General features: G+C 38.1%; 1 protein-coding gene across 4 annotated transcripts in view; it reads right to left on the reverse strand.

The window, feature by feature from the left end:
* The window catches only part of LOC148869759 (AUGMIN subunit 8-like), a 45,746-nt gene that overhangs the window by 13,611 nt on the left and 6,750 nt on the right, over positions 1-25,385 (reverse strand). For all 4 annotated transcript variants that reach the window (XM_088972272.1, XM_088972274.1, XM_088972273.1 and 1 more), the window contains exons 3-5: positions 24,157-24,276; positions 22,910-23,026; positions 22,696-22,785 (exon numbers count right to left, since the gene is read on the reverse strand). In XM_088972272.1, the coding sequence (XP_088828398.1) occupies positions 22,696-22,785; positions 22,910-23,026; positions 24,157-24,276 (327 nt within the window). The remainder of the gene's footprint in view (positions 1-22,695; positions 22,786-22,909; positions 23,027-24,156; positions 24,277-25,385) is intronic.

Below are 25,385 nucleotides of genomic sequence, written 5' to 3' on the forward strand. Positions count from 1 at the left end.
TTTGATTGGAACTTGGGTTTTAGGAGAAACCTAAGAGAATTTGAGTTTCTTCCTGCTTCTAGTCTTCTGAGTTTGCTGGAAGGGGTGGCTCTTGATAATCTATTGGGAATAAACATCTTTGGATTCCCAACTCTACTGGAAGCTTTTCTTGTGATTGCTTTTTTTTATGTGTTGCTTAGGGATTCTCCCCTTTGGGGTCCTTTCCGGTGAAGGAAGTATGGGGTGCTCCTATTCCTCCCAAAGTTAGTGCTTTCTGTTGGGAAGTCTTTTGTGGTAGCACTAACATTTGTGACTTGTTGAAAAAAAGAGACCCAACTGGTTTTGTTTTGGAATGGTAGAATACTGATATGTTTCATTCTATTGCCAATGGGCATATTTATACAGTAAGTTGCTGCAATAAATAGAAAGAAAGAAAAATAAAAAGAAAAGAAAATAGAAAGAAGAAAAAATAGAAAGAAGAGAAAATAGAAAGTACAAAAATAGAAAGAAAGAAATAGAAAGAAAAAAACTTTCTAAATCAATCCTTCCACAATCCTAGGAATATATACAATTCTATTTTCAGATCTGAACCAGTAACCCCACGTTTTCCAACACTCCCCCTCAAGCTGGTGAATAGAGATCCTCCATTCCCAGTTTGGCTATAATTCTCCGAAAGCCTATACTATTGAACCCTTTAGTAAGTACATCGGCCAGTTGTCCTGTTGTGGACACATAGGGAGTGCAAATCAACTTGCTGTCCAGTTTCTCTTTTATAAAGTGTCGGTCAATTTCGATGTGCTTCGTCCTATCATGTTGAACAGGATTGTGAGCAATATTGATGGCTGACTTGTTATCACAATATAGTTTCATAGGCTCTTCTCGTGGAATCTTCATGTCTTCTAAAATTATCTTCAACCAGAGTAATTCACACTCCTTGTGCCATAGCCCTGAATTCTGCCTCTGCACTTGACCGAGCCACTACATTTTGCTTCTTACTCCTCCAAGTGACTAAGTTTCCTCCTAAGAAGGTACAGTAACCGGAAGTGGATCGTCTATCTATTGGAGATCCTGCATAATCGGCATCTGTATATACTTCAAGAGTCAGTCCTCCATTTCTTCTGAATAAAATTCCTTTTCCTGGATTGGCTTTCAAATAGTGCAGAATTCGATGAGCAGCCTGCAGATGAACTTCTTTAGGATTATGCATAAACTGACTTATTACACTTACAGCATATGCAATATCCGGTCGTGTATGTGCAAGATAAATGAGTTTTCCAACTAGTCTTTGGAACATCTCCTTGTCTACACTTGCATTCTCGTTGGCTTCTCCAAGTTTATGATTGGGATCTATAGGTGTGGAAGCTAGTTTACATGCCATATTTCCTGTTTCTCTCAAAAGATCAATAGCATACTTTTGTTGAGAGATAAATATGCCTTGTTTAGAATGTGCAACTTCAATTCCGAGAAAATACTTTAGTCTTCCCAAGTCTTTTATCTCAAATTCTCTGGCAAGGCAGTTTTTCAATGCTTCCTTCTCCTTTTTATCATTCCCAGTAACGATTATATCATCCACATAGACTAATAGTGCAGTAACTCTCCCTGAGGTTGTGTGTTTGATAAACAATGTGTGGTCACATTGACTTTGCTTGTAACCTATACTCAGCATTACCTTCGTAAACCTTCCAAACTATGCTCTCGAAGATTGTTTGAGACTGTATAGTGCTTTCTTCAACTGACAAACTTTGTTCCCTTTAATGCCTTCTCCAAAACCCGGTGGAATGTCCATGTATATCTCTTCTTCTAGATCACCATGGAGAAACGCATTTTTTACATCAAACTGTTGCAAATCCCAATTATAGTTAGCAGCCAACGACAGTAACACCCTTACTGTATTCATTTTAGCTACTGGGGCAAAAGTCTCCTGATAATCTACCCCATAAGTCTGTGTATATCCCTTGGCTACCAGGCGTGCTTTGTACCTTTCTAATGACCCATCAGATTTGTACTTAATTGTGAACACCCATTTATAACCTACCGTCTTCTTGTTTCTTGGTAGATCCACAACTTCCCATGTGTTGTTTTTTTCTAATGCCTCCATTTCCACTCTCATGGCTTTTCTCCACTCCTTATTAGAAAGTGCATCGGCTAGAGTATTAGGAATTGGAATGGTGTTAAGGCTGGCTAGAAAACTTTTATGGGATTTAGAGAATCTTTGGAATGATACATATTTGGCTAAAGGGTACAATGGGCGTTTGGTACATTCTCTGGTTCCTTTTCACAGTGCAATAGGTAGGTCATACTCATACTCAGACTGTGAAGGTGTAGGTTCAGGTTCTGAGCATCCCTCAATTCTAGGATTAGGAGTTGAATCTTGGACTTGCACAGGTTGAGGATCTGGATTTTTCCTCCTAGAGTAAGCCTGCATATATCTCACATTATCATGCACATCATTAGTGGGGTTAACAGTGTCCGAATTTGGTACAATAGTCGGGTTGTTTGACTCTTGTTGAGACCCGGGAATGTGGGGCTCAGAGGAATGTGACTTAGAGGGATGTGATTCTTGACGATTGATTGTTTGTGAAGAGGGTAATACATCTAGGGAGAGTAGATCCGTGGCCTTATCTTCCATTAATGAGGGCTCCCCCTGAAGATAAGATTGAGTGAAAAAAGATTTTCCTTCCTCAAATGTGACATCGATGGAGGTGTAGAATTTTCTGGTGGCTGGATGATAACATTTATAACCTTTCTGAGTTGGGGAATATCCCAAGAAGACACACATGATTGCTCGTGGGTTTAATTTTCCCTTATTATGGACATGAACAAAGGCAGTGCAGCCAAAAATTCTTGGTGTGAGATTATTTGAGGCTTGAATATTAGGGTAAAATTGAGAAAGGACTTGTATTGGGCTTCGGTTGTCAAGAACTTTAGATGGTAATCTATTTATGGTGTAGGCAGCAATAAGGACAACTTTCCCCCAATATTGTTTTTGCACCTAATTTTGAAAGAGAAAGGCTCGGGTGGTTTGCAAAAGATGGCCATTTTATCTCTCAGCTACCCCATTCTGTTGGGGAGTGTTAACACAGGAGGATTCATGCACAATGCCTTCTTTCTGAAAAAATGGGGACAATTTCTGATTAAAATAATCTGTAGCATTATCAGATCGAAACCTTTTAATTCTCACACCAAACCGAGTTTGGACCATGCCATGAAAGTTGGGAAGAATCGTACCCACATCAGATTTAGACTTAAGAAGAAAAATCCATGTGACCCTAGTGCAATCATCAATAAAGGTGACGAACCATCTGGAACCAGTAATGTTGGGAATTTGAGAAGGGCCCCATATATCCGAATGAATCAAATAAAAAGGAGTTGAAGATCTTTTATTGCTGATTGGGAAAGAAACCCTTTTGTGCTTAGCAAGTTCACAAACATCACAATGAAAGGTTTCAACATCAATTCCTTTAAACAAGGAAGGAAGCATTGTTTTTAAAATAGGAAATGAAGGATGACCAAAACGGAAATGATGACGCCAAATTAAATCTTTATTGGAGGTAGATAAGAATGACTCATGTGTGACATGCATAACAGTGTGAGATGATTTGCTGGTTGCTTCAAGGCAGTAGAGTCCATCTCTTTCCTTAGCAAGTCCAATCTTCTTACCCGAAACTTGGTCCTGAAATACACAGTAAGAAGGGAAGAACACAACATTGCAGTTCACATCCTGGGTGAGTTTATGTATAGAGATAAGGCTAGTGGACAACTTAGGAACATGAAGCACATTTTTAAGTAATAGGGATGGAGTAATTTGAATATTCCCAATCCCTGTCACTGTGGTGAAAGAACCATCAGCAACAGAATTTTTTCTATTACTAGGATAGGTGAGAAAATGTAGTGAAGAGGGTGTCATGTGGTCAATAGCTCCAGAATCAAGAATCCATGGAAAAACACTAGCCGAGGCATGTAATCCTAGAGATAAAGACTCACCTGAGAGAGCAAGAGAGGTAGAACCACTTCCTGGTTTCAAGGATTTCAGGAAGCACCTTAGCCTTTCAAATTCTTCATCATTAAATGGTTCCTGACTTGAGTGTTCTTCTTGCAGGGTTGTGGAGACATTATGGGCCTATTGAACTCCTTTTGAAACTCCTCAATTTCCCCATTCCTTGCTGGATGTGGGAGGTTTCCCATGAAGTTTCCAGCACCAATCTTTCATGTGTCTGGGCTTCTTGCAATAGGTGCACAGAGGTTATCGTTAAAGTCACAGATGGTTGCGTCACGAGCCAAGTTGTGATTGTTCTCACCCTTTGAACCACTGTAACTTCCTCCCCTTGCCACTATGGCTGAGCCTTCGGGATCTTTAGGCTCAAGCATGATTTCACGAAGGCTTTCCTCAGCTCTAACAAGGGCTATGACTTCATTCAATGGAGGCACTTCTTCTTTGCCAAGAATTTGTATTCGGACCTGATCAAATTCAGCATTCAGTCTGACCAAAAAATCATACACCCTATCTCTTTGAATAAAATTCTTCAAGATCACAGCATCATCTGCGCACTTTGTCTCAAGAACCCGATAATGATCAAGCTCATGCCATAAATTTTGCAGCAGATTTGCATACTCTGTAACACTTCTGCTCCCTTGTTTGGCCGCCACAGTCTTCACTTTGACCTCATAGACACGAGCAGCGTCATGGGCTTTGGAACAGGTTTGTCGTACAACATCCCAAATAGCCTTTGCAGAGGGAAGAAACATACAAGTATTATTGATCTCGGGTGTCATTGAACTCCACAACCATGACATAATCATGGAGTCCTCTTCATCCCAAGCATCAAAATTTGGCTCGCCCAACCTTGGTCCTGTTCCAAGGAGGTGACTAGTTTTCCTTTTCCCTTCAAATAGGTACGCACTAGTTGTGACCACTTCAAGTAATTCTATCCATTCAGTCTATATGTTGCCTGAATATTCTGCAAATCACCAGTGTGAGGATGAGAATTTGTTGCTCCTTCATCGGTTTGGACGGGACCACTTGTTGCAGTCATGTCGGACATTGTTAATGGAGGAAAAATAAGGCCAGCAGGAAAGGTGAATAAAGGAACACTTCTGGTTACAGATCAGCATTGAAGGCCAGAAGAGAAAAACACAAAAAACTGGCAATGAAGGCCGAAAAAATCTCAAGGTTGACAAACCTAGAGCTCTGATACCATGTTTTGGAATGGTAGAATACTGATATGTTTCATTCTATTGCCAATGGGCATATTCATACAGTAAGTTGCTGCAATAAATAGAAAGAAAGAAAAATAGAAAAAAAAAAGAAAATGGAAAGAAGAAAAAATAGAAAATAGAAAGTACAAAAATGGAAAGAAAAAACTTTCTAAATCAATCATTCCACAATCCTAGGAATATATACAATTCTATTTTCAGATCTGAACCAGTAACCCCACGTTTTCCAACAGGTTTTTATCTCCTAATTGATGCATCATGTGCAAATTGAATGGTGGGACTGCATTCTACCTATTAACCTCTTGTCCTTTGGCTTCTTGTATTTGGAATTGGTTCCTTGCTCTTTTTGGTTGCAGGTGGGATCCTCCTGCCAGCTTGGATAGATTGTTTGATATTTAGTGGTTTGATGCCCAAAGAAAAGAGATAAAATAAAGTGGAAATGCACAAGAGCTGCAATAATATGGACACTGTAGGAGGAAAGAAATGCAAGAATATTCAAGGAGAAAGAAAGAAGTAAGGAGGCCTGTTTTTCTGGAAGTATCTCCTTGGAGGAAGCAGCTAAAAAAGATGTAGAGATAGGCAAAAGCTTGGGTTTGTTTTTCTGGGGTGGTGAGGAAGTTGCTAGGAAAGCCTTTGAAGAGTTTGAGAGGAAGAAAAGGGAAGAAACTCTTAAGAAAAAGGAAAACAGAGGTGGGATGAAGATGTCGATGGTCAAGAGGAGGTGTTTGAAGGGGAAGATTAGGGCCTTGGTTCTGCTAGGTTTGCTGATTCTAGTGTTGCAGTCGTATCAGTTGTGAAGCTGTCTGGTGTTTTGATCCTAGAGGTGTGTTCATGACTTCATTCCTTTGTGTCTTCAAGTCTTGTAGTTGGTGGAGGTTCTAAGTCAGTAGTCATGTTTTCTCTTAGGAGGTGATTATCACCTTCCTTGTGTATTCTTCTTTTTTTATTAATGAAAATTTTATTTTACTTTTCAAAAAAAGGAGGCCTAATTGAAACTATTACTCTAAGAGTTTCACACCGGGTGAGGACCTTGGAGTTGTTTTCTAACACCACACTTGATGATATTGTTAAAAAGTGGAGGCGTAGTTGCAGCTTCCTCTTCTAGAAAGACAAGAGCAGTGTTTTAAAATGTGGAGGTGTGACGCGAGGCGTTCCACTACCTAGAGGCGTGAGGCGTAATACAGAACGCAAGAGGCGTAAGCCTCCCGAACACAAGGAGGTGTAAGCCTCCTTGAGAAGAGGGGGGTTATGAGGAGGATGAAAAGGAAGGGGGATCTCATTTTTTCTTTATTTTTAATAAAAATCTTTTATATTAAGAAGAATAAAGATGCATAACAGTAGTTCAAACGCCCCCCAGCCGAAGGGGCAGGGGGAAAACCATTTTCTTTTCCCTTATCTTTTCTTCCCTTCCCTTACTTTTCTTTTCTTTCCTTTTCTCTTTTTTTCTTCTCTTTCCTTTCCTTTCCTTTCCCTTTCTTTTCTTTTCTTTCCCTTTCCTTTCCTTCGCTTTTTTTCTGTATTTTCATATCAGATGTGCATGAGGCGCAAGAGGCGTAGGCCTCTAGCAAGCCTCGTGAGAAAAGCGCAAGAGGCGTATGCCTCAGAGGTGTCAGCGCCTCTGGCATACGCCTCAAGGCGTTTTGGGTGCGCTTTGCCTGGAGGCACGCCTCCAGAAATACGCCTCCCACGCCTTTTAAAATACTGGACAAGAGTTGCAAAAGAATGGTCACCTCCAAATAGAGGGTAGTGGAAGCTGAATTTTGATGGTAGTAGTATAGGTAACTCGGGGCCTTCTGGGATTAGAGATGCAACAAGGGTTGAGAGAGAAGCATCCTAGCAATAGACTTGGGTCCCATAGGAGAAGGGGATTTAGTAAGGGCTGAGATAATGGCAACAACTTTTGGGGCACAAAAAATCAAGAAGATGGGAGCTGAAAGACAGATTATTGAAGGCAACTCCAAGGTGCTTGTCAGTTGCTTTTGGAGGAGGCATAGGCTGCATGGTGCTTCAGAAATGAAATCAGAAAATTTAAATGGTTCACAAAATATTTGTAGATTGTGATTCATTCGGTACAAAGGTCAGCTAATAGCTTGGTAGATGGATTAGCAAAACAGGGAGTTAATAGACAACAAATGTTTTGGGCTTTGATGTAACTGTTTGGGGGTGGGTTATCTGAGCTATAATTACTTCTCTCTGTTTCTAACCACAACCTCTCGTTGTACTCTGTAGTCGTATGAGACTACTGACAGCCCAAGCTGTGGTGTATAATCAATGGGAAATTAAGAGGATGAGAGGAGAGAATGAGAGGAGAAAGGGAAAAGAAGAGAAGAATATTTTGAAGGAAGGATTTCAGAAAAGAAGAGGATGCTTAATCTGCCGCCCCCTCTTTCTATTTATATTTATTCTGAAGTAAGGATAAGACTACTTACATGGCAAAATTAAAATCCTAACAAAAGACAACAATTAAAGTCCTAATAAAAGACTAACAACTAATTGTGGACTGACACTTAAATAAATAGTAGTTGTATACGAGTACAATAGAAAGAGGTGGGGACCCCATCAGTGGTTTCTACACTCCCCCTCAAGTTGGGAATAGATGTTTGTCATTCCCAATTTGCATAGATCTGCTTCTAACTTCTCTGAAACTGCCTTGGTGAGAAGATCAACAAGCTGCATGTTGGAGCTGATAAATGGAAGACAAACTTCTTGAGATGCAACCCTTTCCCTTATAAAATATCGATCGACTTCAATGTGCTTGGTTTTGTCATGTTGTACCGAGTTATGAGCTATATTAATAGCAGCCTGATTATCACAATACAACATTAGAGGTTTCTCATAAGTAATACCCAATTCATCAAACAGTGATTTCAACCATAGTATTTCAACCACACCATTTGCCATGGACCTATATTCAGCTTCAGCACTGGAACGAGAAACAACATTTTGTTTCTTACTCCTCCAAGAAACAAGGTTACCTCCTACAAAGGCGCAATATCCGGAGGTAGACCTTCTATCATCAACACAACCGGCACAATCTGCATCTGTGTAAACTTCTATTTTCATGTGATTATTATCCTTAAATAGTACACCTCTGTGTAGACACCTCTTTAATATGCCAATATCCTCTCAACAACAAGTAGGTGGGTAGTTTTGGGGTGCATATACTGACTAACAACATTGACTGCATAGCTGATGTCTGGTCGTGTAAGACGAAGATATAGTAGTTTACCAACTAATCTTTGGAACATAGCTTTATCTTCAAGAGGCTCTCCACCTTCTGCACTAATCTTGTGATTCTGTTCAATATGTGTATTAGCTGGCTTAACACACTTCTTCTTCCAAGTCTCCATTGAGGAAGGCATTTTTAACATCCATTTGGAACAAGGGCCAAGAGTAACTGGTTGCAAGAGATAATAACACTCTGATAGTGGTCATTTTTGCAACTGGTGCAAAAGTCTCCAAGTAATCTATACCATAAGTCTGAATAAATCCCTTTGCAACTAACCGGGCCTTATATCTTTCAATGGAACCATCAGCATTATGTTTCACAGTAAACACCCATCTACATCCAACTGGTTTCTTCCCTTTGGATTGATCAACTAGCTCCCAGGTATTGTTTCTCAGAAGGGCATCCATTTCTACCTTCATTGCATCTTTCCACTTAGGAATGGTCAAGGCTTCCTGTACTGTTCTGGGAATGGGAATATTAACAATTGATGTAAGAAAGGACTTGTAAGAGGGAGACAGGTGATCATAGGACAAGAATTGTGAGATACAATGGGTTGTGGATGAGGTGCGACGGCGTTTGCCTTTACGGACTGCAATTGGAAGGTTAAGGTCATTCAATGGAAGTAAGGGCTAAAAAGATGGAGAAGGCTCAACAACAGAAGGCTCATCTGTAATGGGAGCTGGAAGAGATGTAGTACCTGGATCTGGATCTTTAGAAGGAATTGGAGATGGCCTGGACTGTTGATGACCGAAATCAACCTGCCTCCATCGTCTGTGATAAACTCTCAAATCCTGACATTTTTGACAACCCTCCCCATTACACCCCTCTTCACTCAATAGAACAGGTAAAAGAACTTCTGATGTGTTAACCCCAACCGTACTACTCTCCCCTTGAGAAGAAACCCTAGAGTAATAAGGTACATCCTCAAAGAAAGTAACATCCATGGATACAAATCTCTTTCCTGAAGCAGGTTCGTAGCAGCAGTATCCCCTTTGAGTTTGTGCATAACCAAGGAAAATACATTTTGAGGCTTTAGGGTCAAATTTGGAACAGTGACGGCCAAGAGTTTGCACAAAGCAGGTACAACCAAAGGTTTTAAGAGGGACAAAAAACAACTCTTTATCAGGATATAAAAGAGTGAATGGGGGTTTCATGTCAAGAACCCGTGAAGGAATTCGGTTGATGAGATACACAACTGTGAGAATGGCATCTCGCCAGAAATGTATAGGCACAATGGAGTTGAATATGATACTTCTAGCTACTTCCAATATGTGCCTATTCTTTCTCTCAGCCACCCCATTCTACTGAGGGGTATGAGGGCAGGTACTTTGATGGATAATCCCATGTCAAGAAAATAAGAAGCTAGTGATGTTTTTAAAGTATTCTTAGCATTATTGGATCTAAAAATTTTGATTTTTACCCCAAACTGGGTTAAAATCATCTGATGAAAGGTTTGGGTTAGGGTAAGGACCTCATCTCGAGAACGCATCAAGTAGACCCAAGAAAACCGGGTGTAGTCATCAACAAACAGCAAGAAGTATCTGTACCCCCCCCTAACAGTGATGTGATATGGTCCCCAAACATCAGTATGCACAATGTCAAAAGGAACACTACTTCTCTTATTACTTAATGAATAGGTTGTTCTACAATGCTTTGCAAGCTCACAACTTTCACACTTTAAACTAGACATTTGGATAGATTCAAATAAACTAGGAAACAAGCTTTTCAAAGACCTAAAGGATAAATGACCCAATCGGTTATGCCAAAGCATGACTTGACCAATAGACTGAGAAACAAAAGACCTTTTAACTTCACTACCGTCCCACTGTGAACTTCCTCCAAGCAGATAAATTCCACTTGTCTCACGGCCAGTCCCAATCACCTTCCTTGTCTCCAAGTCCTAAAAAACACATTGATCAAGAAAAAAGGTTATTGAGTGTTACAGAATAGGAAGTAAATACTAGGGAGATATGATTTACCTTGATTGTAGGACTGATTTGTAGGATATGATTTACCTTGACTATAGGGCTGATTTGTAGGAGATATGATTTACCTTGATTGTAGGACTGATTTGTAGGAATTTGATTAGTCTTCTTTCCTAACATAGAATTTGTAACTTGTATATATACATATGAGATTGATGAATACATATGAGATTGTAGGACTGATTTGTAGGTATCAGAGCATCTAGTCTCTGTCGAACCTTTCGTTTTTGTCCTAAGTAAACAGTAGGTAGAGGAAAATTTTTGGGTGTTTTGGGTCACCTCCTTGGAGCAATTCTTTTACTCTCACTGCCCATCCAGGAAAAAGCGTCACCCGCTAATCGGAGGTTCTGCAAAGTCCGGCAGTCAGCAGCCATGCGCATGCGTCTCACGCGTCGCCTGAAGATTCTGCCACAGTCACACGCACTGGCACGCCGAGGCGCGGCTATCACCGGAAATTTTTCGGTCATTGTCTTTTGGCTCGCCTCGTCCTATATAGCACATATTTGTGCTTTGTTACGTGCATATCCATTCTGGTGTTTTCAACAGGTGTGCTCCGTTGATTTTCGGTGTTCAAAATATTCTGTTTATTTAAATTTTGAGATTATGGCAGACAAGAAATCAGCAGTTATGTCGGATGTTGTTCCAGTAATGTCAAAAATAACTGAGCATAAGCTTAATGGCTCTAATTATCTGGATTGGAGTAAAACTGTTCAACTATATTTGCCGAGTATTGCTATGGATAACCATTTGACTAATGACCCTCCTAATGATGACTCGAGAAAGACTTGGTTGAGGGAGGATGCTCGTTTGTTCTTGCAGATACGCAACTCCATTGAAAGTGAGGTGGTTGGTTGGGTCACTCACTGTGGATTTGTTAAGGAATTAATGAACTATCTAGAATTCTTGTACTCCGGAAAGGGGAATATTTTCCACACTTATGATGTGTGTAAAGCCTTTTAAAGGGCAGACAAAGGCGATAGATCTCTTACAAGCTATTTCATGGATTTCAAGAAAACATATGAAGAACTTAATATGTTGTTTCCGTTTAGTACTGATGTGACTGTTCAACAAGCTCAGCGAGAAAAGATGGCTGTTATGAGTTTTTTAGCTGGCCTCCCTTCTGAATTTGAGACTGCTAAATCTCAAATTCTTTCCAGTTCAGAGATCTCTTCTCTACAAGATGCTTTTAGTAGGGTCCTTCGTATAGAAAGTTCTCCACCTATTCAGCCTAGTAGTGCCCTTGTCAACCACAATAATACATCTGAATCAGGGAGACAACAATACAAGAGTGGTAGTGGTAGAAGATCTAGCAATTATGACAGGTCAAGTAACTATGATAAGAATACTAATACTTGTGGACAGGAGTCAGGAGAGAGAGTGTGTCATTACTGTCATAAGCCAAGACATATGAAGCGGGATTGTAGGAAGTTGCAGAATAAGAAAACTCAGTCTGCCCATATTACATCCACCACGGATACTTCTGAGAAGTCTTATGATATCTGCAGATGAATATGCCAAATTTGCTCAGTACCAAGAATCATTGAAACCTCAATCTACTCCTGTTACTGCCATCGTCGAGTCAGGTAAACCCAATACATGTCTTGTTTCCTCATCTTCAAAATGGGTCATTGATTCTGGAGCTACAGATCATATGACAGGTAATTCAAGTCTGTTTTCTACCTTTCGGTCACATAAATCTACCTCTCCTGTTACTTTAGCAAATGGGTCAACATCTTGTGTTATTGGGTCTGGCACAATTAGTCCAACACCATCACTTCCTTTGTCATCTGTTCTTAGTTTACCTCAGTTATCATTTAATTTAATTTCTGTTAGCAAACTCACTCGTACCCTTAATTGTTGTGTCTCATTTTTTCCTGATTATTGTTTATTTCAGGATCTTACGACGAAGAAGATTATTGGTAAGGGACATGAGTCTGGAGGTCTCTACATCCTTGATACACAAGTTCCAAGATCCATAGCCTGTTCTGGAGTTGTAACCCCTTTTGAAGCACATTGTCGGTTGGGCCACCCCTCTCTCCATGTGTTAAAGCAAATTTGTCCTCAATTTCAAAGTTTGTCTTCATTAAATTGCGAGTCTTGTCAGTTTGTTAAACACCATCGTCTTAGTTCGAGTCCTAGAGTCAATAAACGAGCTAGTGCTCCTTTTGAGTTAGTCCATTCAGATGTTTGGGGTCCGTGTCTAGTTGATTCCAAAACTGGGTTTAAGTATTTCGTTACCTTTGTTGATGATTACTCTCGTATGACATGGTTCTATTTAATGAAAAATTGTTCTGAGGTGTTTTCTCATTTTTCTGCTTTCTGTGCTGAAGTTAAAACTCAATTTAATGTTTCAGTACAAATATTGAGAAGTGATAATGCTAATGAGTACTTGTCAGAATCCTTTCAAACTTACATGCTTCAGCATGGCATTCTTCATCAAACTTCTTGTGTAGATACACCATCTCAAAATGGGGTTGCTGAACGGAAAAATAGACACCTTGAAACTGCAAGAGCTTTGTTATTTCAAATGAAGGTTCCTAAATCTTTCTGGGCTGATGCAGTTTCCACCACATGTTTTTTTATTAACCGTATGTCTTTGTCTGTCCTTCAGGGTAAGACTCCTTATCATGTTTTGTTTCCAAATAAAACATTGTTTCCTATTGAGCCTAGGGTATTTGGGTATACATGCTTTGTTCGGGATGTTCATCCTCAAGTTACCAAACTAGATCCAAAATCTTTGAAGTGTGTTTTTCTTAGGTATTCTCGTGTTCAAAAGGGGTATAGATGTGATTGTCCTACTCTTCACAGATATCTTGTGTCAGTTGATGTTAATTTTCTAGAAGATACACCTTTCTTTCCATCTACTCCTCATCCAAGTCAGGGGGAGGATGATGATTTGTTAATCTATACTGTCACATCATCTGTTTCACATCCTATTGAATCTGCTCCTGCTAGGCCTAAGCCACCTACAGTACAGGTTTATTCTCGGCGACCAACCCCTCCGGATCCATGTCCTGGACTAGCTCCTTCGTTGTCGGATCCAGTCTCAATTGATCCGATTCCTTCATCATCAGAACCAATCTCTAATGATGATCTTCCTATTGCTCTTCGTAAAGGTAAGCGTAAGTGTACTTTCCAGTATCTTCATTTGTGTCTTATAATCATTTGTCATCCTCTTCCCATTCTCTTATTGCATCTCTTGATTCTATCTTTGTTCCTAAGACTATTAAAGAAGCCCTTTCTCACCCTGGATGGCGTAATGCTATGATTGAGGAGATGAATGCTTTAGAGGACAATGGTACTTGGACCTTGGTAAATTTACCTACAGATAAGAAGGCTATTGAGTGTAAATGGGTGTTTACAGTTAAAGTCAATCCTGATGGGTCCATTGCTCGATTGAAAGCCTATCTTGTTGCTAAAGGATATGCTCAGACTTATGGAGTGGATTATTCTGAGATCTTTTCTCTTGTTGCTAAACTTACTTCTGTCAGGTTGTTTATTTCTATGGCAGCTACTTATAATTGGCCCCTTCATCAGTTAGGCATCAAGAATGCTTTTCTTCATGGGGATCTTTAGGAGAAAGTTTATATGGAGCAACCGCCTGGCTTTGTTGCTCAAGGGGAGTATAGGAAAGTTTGCTATCTTCATAAGTCTCTGTATGGGTTGAAGCAGAGTCCTCGCGCCTGGTTTGGAAAGTTTAGTCAGGCAGTCGAGAATTTTGGTATGAAGAAAAGTAAGTCTGATCATTTTGTTTTCTTCAAGCACTCTACTGACGGCATCATTTTGTTAGTTGTGTATGTGGATGATATTGTCATTATTGGGAGTGATACTACAGGGATTTCATCCCTTAAATCCTTTCTCCACACTCAGTTTCATACCAAAGATTTGGGAATGTTGAAATACTTCTTGGGTGTTGAGGTAACAAGAAGCAAGAAGGGAATATTCTTATCTCAAAGGAAATATGTACTTGACTTGTTGTCTAAGACGGGAAAGTTGGGAGCTAAGCTATGTAGCACTCCAATGGTTCCTAACTTGCAACTCACAAAAGATGGTAAATTATTTGAAGATCCTGAGAGATATAGAAGATTGGTTGGAAAGTTGAATTATCTTACTGTAACTCGTCTAGATATTGCGTATTCAGTTAGTGTAGTGAGTCAGTACATGTCCTCTCCAATAGTTAATCATTGGACAGCTGTAGAACAATTTTGTGCTACTTAAAATGAGCACCTGGGCGAGGAATTTTGTATGGCAATCATGTTCATGCTAGAATTGAATGTTTTTCAGATGCTGATTGGGTAGGATCCAAGGAAGATCGAAGGTCTACTTCAGGCTATTGTGCATTTGTTGGAGGAAATCTAGTTTCATGAAAAAGCAAGAAGCAAAATGTTGTCTCACGTTTGAGTGCAGAATCGGAATATAGAGCTATGGCCAAGTCTGTATGTGAAATAATGTGGATATATCAGCTTCTGACTGAAGTAGGTCTTAAAACTTCAGTACCAGATAAGTTATGGTGTGATAACCAAGCTGCTCTTCACATTGCATCTAATCCTGTTTTTCTTGAACGAACTAAGCATATCGAGATCGATTGCCATTTCGTTTGTGAAAAGATTCAGAAGGTTTGATTTCCACAGGTTATGTGAAAACAGGAGAACAACTGGGAGATATCTTCACGAAGACTCTTAATGGGGTCTAGGTTGATTATCCTTGTAACAAGCTGGGCATGATTAATATCTACGCTCCAACTTGAGGGGGAGTGTTACAGAATAGGAAGTAAATACTAGGGAGATATGATTTACCTTGACTGATTTGTGGGATATGATTTACCTTGATTGTAGGACTGATTTGTAGGAGATATGACTTACCTTGATTGTAGGACTGATTTGTAGGAGATATGACTTACCTTGATTGTAGGACTGATTTGTAGGATATGATTTACCTTGATTGTAGGACTGATTTGTAGGAATTTGATTAGTCTTCTTTCCTAACATAGAATTTGCAACTTGTATATATACATATGAGATTGATGAATACATATAAAAAAAAATCTTCTTCTTCCTTTGTTTACTCTTGCATTACATTGAGAAATTCTGGTTTTTAGTAATGCTACTTACTGAAAGTAAATTGGTGCTAAGTTTAGGAACATGCAAAACAGAAGACAAGGAAATGGCACTAGAGGATAAGTGATAGGTAGTAAATAGTGAAGGCAAACTAGTCATATGATCATATGCACCTGAGTCTATTACCCAACAATGTTCAGTGTTACTTGGAGCTGAAGCATGATAAGCTGAGGCCCGTGTACCTGAATGAGCAAATGCTGAGGTAGGAAGAGCTGAAGTTGTGACTGGCTGAGATGATGATGCTGAATTACCAACCTCCTTTTCCAACTGAGTCAAGGCAGCTCGGACAACAGCTAGAGTGTCTAGTAGTGCTGCTCTTGTGCCTGATGAGTTGCACAATCAATAGTAACAGCTATATTAGCATTCCCCTTTTTGTTCCTGAGTTTTGCAAGAACTAGATGAGGATGTAGCCTCCAACAAGTTTCTTTGGTATGCTTAGGTTTCTTATAATGTTCACATATTAGGTCCTTGTCTTCCTTCTTCATATCTCTCTCCTTATCCCCCCCAAACTTGGGTTTAGTTGCTGCCAAGGCTGATTCAAGTGGCGAATGCTGTAACATAACTTTCCTTCTACCTTCTTCACTGTGCACTAGAGAGTAAGCTTGTGATAGAGTCACATTGTCTCTTGTTAGAAGTTGTTGTCTCAAAATGTCATACTCAGAATTCAGGACCAGCTAGAAACTCAAATACCCTATTGGTTTCAACCTGCTTTCTGTAGGTCTGTGCATCCTTCTGGCTTTCCCACTCAATTGTTTCTAAGTGATCAATCTCATGCCACAAGGATTTCAAGGTGAAAAAATAAACCGAGACTGGCTTCTCTCCTTGCTTAAGGTTATTCACCTTACATTTTAACTCATAGGACCTAGCAACATTGAGGGGTTGGGAGTAGGTTTCTTTCATGATATCCCAAATTTCTTTAGTTGTTTTTGCCCATAAATAATTTTGGCTGATATGTGGTTGCATGAAGTTACACAGCCATGTCATAACCAAATAGCTCTCCTGAACCCATTTGGTATATATTTGGTCCGCCTTTGCTAGTTCCTTGACATCTTCCAGTAAATAACTTAGCTTTCCTCTACCCCCAATAGTCATCATGGATGATTGGGCCCACTCTAGGTAGTTTGACCCATCAAATTTTAGAGTGGTAATCTGAAAACTGTTCTCAGGTGTGCTACCAGCACCACCAGCCCCTAAATAGTTTCCCCCTTGGCTCTTAAACTCCATTCTTTGTCAAGAAAAGATTAACAAATGCCTTTTGTATCACTGAGACTGGGTAATTACACCCAAAATTTACTATAAGCCGAACCTACTTTATCCTTCTAGGTCAACAATCCACCCAAAAAAGATAACCTTCCAAGTACAACTTAGAGTGCAGGGCTGAGAGTGCAAGGCTGAAATTAACTGCATCCCTAGAATTGGCGACAGTCAAGAAACTATAATCTTGAACCTAGAACCAGTCAAAGGTCAAGAAACAAGCCAAGAACACAACCAGTTCAGCTGCACCTCTTAAAGTAACCAAAAAAAAACTAATCTTTTAATGTATCAAGAACAGTTCAGGAGGAGAAAACTTTCAGTCGAACCTTTGAAATAACCAGAAAAGGTAATCCTTTTAATATAAAAGATTGACTTACTTCAGCAAAACTCTGGCCGCAACCTTCAAAGATAAGTCTGAACCCTAATCTTGAGGGTTCTTCCTTCTGACTTTCTGGCCACAACCTTCAAAAACAAGTCTGAACCCTAATCTTGAGGGTTCTTCCTTATGACTCTTCCTGATTGCTGGTCATCCTCTGATGCTTCACCAACAATCTCCAAGACTCAGCCGATGATCCTTTTTTTGCTGGAAATTTTCCAACCCTAGGAAATTCTTATGCAATCAGCCATGTCAGACTATCATAAGATTTCCTAAGTTGGCTCTGATACCATGTAGTCGTATGAGACTACAGACAACCCAAGTTGTGGTGTATAAACAATGGGAAATTAAGAGGATGGGAGGAGAGAATGAGAGGAGAAAGAGAAAAGAAGAGAAGAAGATTTCGAAGGATTTCAGAAAAGAAGAGGATGCTTAATCTGTCGCCCCCCTCTTTCTATTTATATTAATTCTGAAGGATAAGACTGCTTACATGGCATAAATAAAATTCTAATAAAAAATAACAATTGAAGTCCTAATAAAAGACTAACTAATTGTGGACTGACACTTAAATAACTGGTAGTTGAATACGAGTACAATAGAAAGAGGTGGGGACCACATCAGTGGTTTCTACATACTCCTTAGTCTCCTTTATCTAATTATGTCATGAATGAAATCTTCATTTGTGTTGCTGATAAAAAAAAGGACTTTACTTCCTTTGAGGGTCCCTATCTTTAGAGTGGAAGGGGTAATGAGATTAAATTTTGATGGTAGTAGTGTGTATGTGTGTGTGATGCATTTGAAGAAGCAGAACCAAATATTGGTTCATATCCCTATTTTTTATTGTTTAGAAGGGCTTTGTGGAGCTAGCAGCGGTACAAGGCATACAGCTGACTAGTCAACATGGAGTGGAAAACTTGATAGTTGAGGGGGACTCCAAGCAGTGATTTAAAAGGCGCGCCTAGGCGCACAGGCAAGGCACATTTCAGGGTATGCACCTCACCTAGGTCCTAGGCACAGCCCTTTCAAAAGGCGCATGCCTGGTGCGCCTTGCGCCTCAGCTCAGGTGTGCGCCTTTTGAAAATTTGATGCTTTTTTGCTTTTTTTGAACATAGCGGCTGGGCTGGGGGCTCCGCCCCCGGATCCCCATGCCATGCCCAATTTGGTAATGTTGTTCATTCATTCATCATAATAAAATGTCTTCTTAAAATGCAATTAAAACTATAAAATCATTATTTTTTTTTGTGTGAAAACTAAGAATTTAAGACCTAACATGGACTTGTTTGGGCTTGCCTCAAGGGGCGTGGCACACAGGCGGCTTGTAGAATCAGGAATGTAACATGTTTTACTTCACATTAGCTACTTGAAGTAATGCAATTGAGTGAAAAAAGAGATTAGAGGTTTTGCATGCTTGAAAATGTTTTATATGTTTGATTTTATTTTTAAATTCTTATTTGAATATGCTTTACATCTTATGTTTATGTATTTTAATTTTAGATAATAGGTTTTTAAAACATTATTTTAAAATTTAGTTTATATTTTTTATTAATATTTTTTTGCATTTTTTTAATTTTTTGGCATTTTTTAATTTTTAGCTTTTTTTGTATTTTTGTGCCTTGCTTCAAAAAGGCACGTGCCTCGCCTTGCGCCTCAGGCACAAATTGGCCCCTACGCTTTTAAAACACTGACTCCAAGGTAGTAGTGGGCTGGCTGACAAATCCAGAAACTTGTTAGGGTTATAGGGATGTTTTAAAGAAAGCTAATTGGCTGACAAGAAACATGACAGTTAGGATTCAATGGGTTAGCAGATCGGAAAATGTAATGGCTGATTCTATGGCTAAACAAGGGGTATCAAGGGCAGTGATTTAAAAGGCACACCTGAGGAGCACCTAGGCACAGCAGCGCCTCACCTAGGTCCTAGGCACAGCCCTTTCGAAAGGTGCACGCCTAGTGCGCCTAGGCATGCACATTTTGAAAATTTGACGCTTTCTTTGCTTTTTTTGAACCTAGCGGCTAGGTCAGGGGCTCCACCCCCGGACCCCCATGCCACGCCCCTTGAGGCAAGCCCAAACAAGCTTCGAGAACCCCCAATTTACTAATATTGTTCATTCATTCATCCTAAGAAAATATCTTCTTAGAAAGCAATTAAAATTATAAAATCATTATTTTTTATATGAGAATTAAGAATTTAAGACCCTAACGTGGACTTGTTTGGGCTTGCCTCGAGGGGCGTGGCACAAAGGCAGCTCGTGGAATCAAGAATGTAATATGTTTTACATCACATTAGCTACTTGAAGTAATGCAATTGAGGAAAAAAAAGAGGTGTAGGTTTTACATGCTTGAAAATGCTTTATATGTTTGATTTTATTTTTAAATTCTCATTTGAATATGCTTTACATATTAAGTTTATGTATTTTAATTTTAGATAATGAGCCTTTTAAAACATTTATTTTAAAAATTAAATTTATATTTTTCTTAATATTATGTTTAATTTTTTTTATTTTTTAATCTTTTTTTATTTTTTTGGCATTTTTTTAATTTCCTGACTTTTTTATTTTTTTAACTTTTTTTTTGTATTTTTGTGCCTTGCTTCAAAAAGGTGCATGCCTCGCCTTGCCCCTTGCACCTCGAGCGCAAATTGGCCCCTGTGCCTTTTTTGCACCTTGCACTTTTAAAACACTAATCAAGGGGAGATCTGTTTTGTGATACCTTATAATTGTAATTCAGGCTTGTGTGTGTTTATGTGCATATTGTTCAGTCCTAGGGGGAGGTAACACCTCGTGCATCCTCTTAGGCTGACTGTACATTCTTTCATTGTTTAATAAAATTGCATTCATTTATAAAAAAAAAGTAAAAAATAAAAGACAAATAATACTTACCCAACTAAAAAAAAGGGCTTTGTGGAGCTGGTCCTCGTAAGAAATTTAAGAGAATATATGCAAGAGGACTTGTGAAAGCTGTGGAGCACTTGGTCAATGACCAGACTGTTTTGCATGGTGTCTCACTTTGAATATTGATGCTGGAGGTGAATGTTTGGATATTGAAAGCACATTAAACTTGGGGATGGTGGTGATAATGAACATGATATGGCGGTGGGAGTAAATCTTTAGGTTTGTTTTCCCCCAGAGGGGAGAAATTTGTTAGGAAACTTTCAAAGAGCTAGAAAAGAAGTATGGATTACCTGCAAAGGAAAGGAAGAAAGACAAATTGATCCCTGATGAGAACGAAGCAATTACAAGAAATAGTGCTGTGCAAGTTAGTAGGAAACTATCTGAAGTGGAGGGGAATGGCTTTAAGGAGGGTGATGAGATGGGAGCAGATCAAATATTTGAAAAGAATGTGGTTTTATAGTTAGAAAGGATCAATAACAACACTAAGATGTTGATGGTGCCTGAGAATATTCCTATTGCAGTAAGAAGGTTTAGAAGGCAGAAATATAATTGGACTGTTCAGATTTCAGAAGTTTTTGCCAGATTGAAAAGTGGCTTATTTGGGGTCAGTCCCATCAAGAGAGTAAAGAAAACAAAGAGAGTTATCAAGAGAAGTAAAGAGACTCATGTTTCAGATGCTGGAGAGGCTGTGTGATTGTACAAGATAATGATACAATTTTAAGAAACTTTACTCAGGTCTTGAGGTTAGGTATTGGTAGGGCAGGTCGATAGGTAGCTGGAGTTAAGGGTTTGAGTCTTATTCATAGTTGTCAAGGCAACGCCTAGGTGACAGGGCACCCATGGAGGCTCGCCTAATTGCCAAGCAGTTTTGTAAGTTGTGTTATAAAATGCTTTTATATTTTTATATTTTTTGAGACTATAATTATAAAATAAACATTATTAAACTAGAATATTCATTTTGTGTGTTTATATACTAATTTCTTATAACAAAATTAGGGATTCAGCCCCTATATTTTTTGAATTTTCTTTTCTTTCTTCTTTTTTTTCTCATGAATATGTTGATTTTCTATTCTTCAACATTAATTTTATACTTATCTTATGAAAATTACGGATAATTATTAAGGGAATATGGTTATGGGACTTCAGGGGACTACCGTAGGATATATGTTTTTTATTTTAAAAAATCCATCGCCTAGGAAACTAGGAGACAAGGCCCCCCCTGTATGTTGGGGGCGCCTTGTCTTATTGATGTCTGTATGTTGGGGGCCTGATGTAGTCAGGATAGGGTGATGTGTTGTTCATTTACAGGCCTTGGGATTTAATCTTTGTTGGTTAGAGGAGATTGGGTTTGATGTTTTCTTTTCTTTCTTTTATGGGTTATTCCTTATCACCTTTATTGTAATATTTGTCTACTTTTTCTTAATAAATTTTCTTTTTTTTTTACTACCAAAAAATGGCATCTCTTAGAAAATAAAAAAATAATGCATGCCCCTCGGCAGACTTTTTGGAAGTTTTGATTAGAGATTGTGTAAAACATGGGGATGGTAAGGTGCTGGAAATGGGGGAGGAGAAGTAAGTTGGAGAAGATTTTGTTTAATTTGATAAGGTTGTTAGGAAGGATAGGAAAACACATATTGATAAGGTGTTTGATAAAGAAGTAGAGTTGGGCAAGAAATTGGTTGTTCTTCATAGGAGGTGAGAAAAGTACCAGAAAATTTATGGAATTAGAAGAATGAAAAACATTAATTCCATATGTGCATAATCTAACATGTAATACATTAAGTAGGCTGAGGAGAAAATTATATGAATTATGAAGGTAGAGGGGATAGAAAGGTGGAGGTTCAGGAAGAGGTGAAGGGGGTGACTTAAAAGGGTGAGGGTGAGGAGCTGATGGTTGATTGGAAATAACAATTGTTGTTTGGTACTACTTTCTGAAGACTTTTAAGAGAGGTCTAGGACTCATGAGGCTTTTCTTCCTAGTGTTTTTTGTTTGAGAAGTATGTCTCTAGATGTGGGAACTGGTAGAGGATTGGGTGTTTATGGGTTTGTTAGATTTTCATTTTAGTTTTATTGGTTTAGTTGGGCATAGTTGATGATTCTGCAAGGGACAAGGTGGGTATTGTTTATTTTTGTGTTTCTTGGTGATATTACTTAGGGTTGTATTCGTTTTCATTTTTCTTTTAATAAATTTTTATTTACTATCAGAAAAATGAAAATGAATACCAAAATGTAAATTGAAAGCGAAAGTACATATCTTAAAATCAAATATGTCATTGTGCATATATACCATGAAATGTAACTTTATCATTCCTACTTTACTAGAACTAGAGAAATGTTTATCATCAAATATTCAGTTCTCCAAAACAATACCTTCCAGTTCAACAAAAATTTCTCACAAGCATGAAGATTATGAGAAATTGATAATAAATTGAGAAGTCCACTGGAAGATAATTTCTAATGAAATTCAATTAATATTGCCAATGAGAGCACCAATTTCAATGGGTAGAGGAGATTAAAATATTAATATAAAAACAAATAGAAAACAAAGGATGTAAGTTGAACATACAAGTAAACAGGGAAAACAAAAAAAGCTACATAGATTAATTATGACTACATTATATTGGTGAACAACAAGAAAAAATATCAATCTCACCCTTGACAATAATGAGCAGATGGAAGAACCCATTGCCTGTATCACATCAACTGCCGAACAAATAGCATCCTTCACAGTCTGAATATCTCCCTGTAAATGTATAATACCAGTAAAGGTTCCAACTATTTCCCATTATAGAAATTGTCCTTATTAAATATACAATTCATTTTTACTAAATTTAGTTATTAAAAAACATTTAATATATAATGCATACCCTTGCTCCTCCAGTAACTGGAAGACGGAGAGTGCTAGCCTCTAAAGCTTCAATAGCTCCAGATAAAGAACTAAGATGATCACTTTCCAACAAAGCCCAATCCTCAAGGTAAGCCAACTGAATCAATCATTATTACATCAAATGTAAGAATATGACATTGGTGAAGCAAATAAGCAACTAAAATAAGCAAACTTTGGTGTTCAAAATAAAGAAAGATAACAATTAAGTAAAAAATATAAACCACTAGCCTATAGATTACTATGTCACAAAATCAGACTAACAAAACCAGTTTCACAAAAAGAAAACTGTGGGAGTTCAAAATAAAGTTGCAAGATCAAAGAATGGGTGCTGAATTGGGCGCATTCCATTTTTGCTAAGCAGGGCACATCCCCCAGTTAAAAGGCCAAAAACACCCTAATGATAATAATGAAAGTACATGCTTGTAGGTATTTATTTCATTCAAGCAAAGTACATTAGGAAAATCATGAATGTGCCTCATTTATCAAAAAAGTGTCCCTATCAGCACCAACAGAATGGACAAATTTATTTTCAAATCGGTCAAATATTTCTATTATGTATTCCAGAAAATTCTTCTTGCTATAAATGCTAGAATGGTAGACTATTTGGGCATCCTCTATCTATCATGGATTGACCTAAAGATTGATGGATGAATTTTAGGTAAAAGGGCCTTTTATGATTGATGAAGTTTCCAAGGCCAGACTTATCAAAATGAAAATAAAAGTTTTATGTTTGGATGAGTTTCTAAGAGCCAGAAAAAAGGGAAGCCAGTACCATTATAATACTTCCCTTTCCTAGTCTGCCTTTCACTTATATACTCCACTTTTCTCCTTGCTTCTGTTTTTTTCTTTTACATTTTTCATAATATTTTCTTGTTAGTTATGTGAAGAATAAATATATCAACACCAATATAGAATCAAGTGTACATTTATCATATATATATATATATATATTAGAGAGAGAGAGAGAGAAAGAGGGAGAGAAACAGATGTATTAGTAAATGGTAATATCATTTAGGAGGTAGGATTCTATCAGTTAGGGGTAGAACAGTAGGGGTTACTAGATCCAGGTTTACTTTGTTCTTTTCAATGCTATTTGTCTTTTTAAACATCACCATCTAAGAAAAGTTAGCACAAAGAACATGATGGCTAACCTGTGGATCCAGTGGCACAAAATTCATATTTCTCTTTGCTTATATTTATGCTTTACTAGCTAAGTAGAGACCTTACTTGTTCGTTCAGAACTGATTTCAATTTCAGCTCTTGCCTCAACTGTTGGAGCTTGATCCTTTTTGTGGTGACAGAATCCCATAAATCTGAAGTATTGATCCACACATTGAACAAAGTTCTCTGCACAGAAAATTAAAAGAAAAAAAAAATTGTGAAGAGGCAAATATTATGTTATAGAATGTCAGGTAGATCCAAAATCCTTGACCACCATAAGAGTACATGAATGCAGACAATAAATAGCTATTGATTTTACCCAAAAGACATTAAGACTAGAATGCATGATCATGAACTCTACCTTGAATGCTCAGTATTCAAGTATTAGAATATACTTTCTGAAAAGGTTTGCTTGATGTCATATTCCAGCTTTGCATATGATTAGTATAGCAAGAATAGGAAAAATGTAATTAGAAAAAGCCTTCATTAACTTGTTCAGTTAAAAAGCATACAAGTCATAGTATGGAACAAATTTATATCATTTTTACAACCATATGAAACTTAGTGAATATATAGTTCTAATAAATAACAATAGAATAGCATAACATGATTCATGTAGCCTACTAATCAAAAAAAAAAAAAAAAAACATGATTCATGTAGCCAACCCCATATAGTCAGGATAAGACTTTGATGATGATGATGATGATGATGATGATGATGATGATGACAGTTGTAATAAATAAAAAGAATAGAATCTTGTATACATGAAGAAACATTTAAAAATCACACCTCTGATACCCATGGAGGGACTTGGAGAGATGACATTAAGGTCAAGAGGAAACATAAAAAATATGACCTGTGGAATAAAATGAAAAGTTGGTCTGGACTAATAGTGAAGCCAAGCACCAAGAACCAGTATGCCTTCCCCTAGGAAGATCTAATTATCTAAACTCCTTATAGAATACATAAATATCGTTTAGATGTCTTATTGTAATAATGAGAATGAAAGAAGAGTGAAAGAAGAAGAGACATTAAGTATAACAATACCAGACACTTGTCTCTCTCTAATGAGAAACTCTTTATATAACATGAAAACCATCCAAAATTAAAAGAAACACCCCAATGGGGCTGATATTACATTAAAGTCCCTAGCTATATGTTTTCTTTCTAAAATTACCTTGTACAAACTGAATGCTTGCAAAGAAACAGTGTAATATTGGTAGCAAGTAGCAACATGACCAACTGATCTTCTAGGGCTTCTCTCAAAAAAACGACTTGAAGATTCCAACATGGT

Source organism: Nelumbo lutea, chromosome 2 (genome assembly GCF_056320005.1).
Source record: "Nelumbo lutea isolate HS-2025 chromosome 2, American lotus-T2T, whole genome shotgun sequence".
NCBI lineage: Eukaryota > Viridiplantae > Streptophyta > Magnoliopsida > Proteales > Nelumbonaceae > Nelumbo > Nelumbo lutea.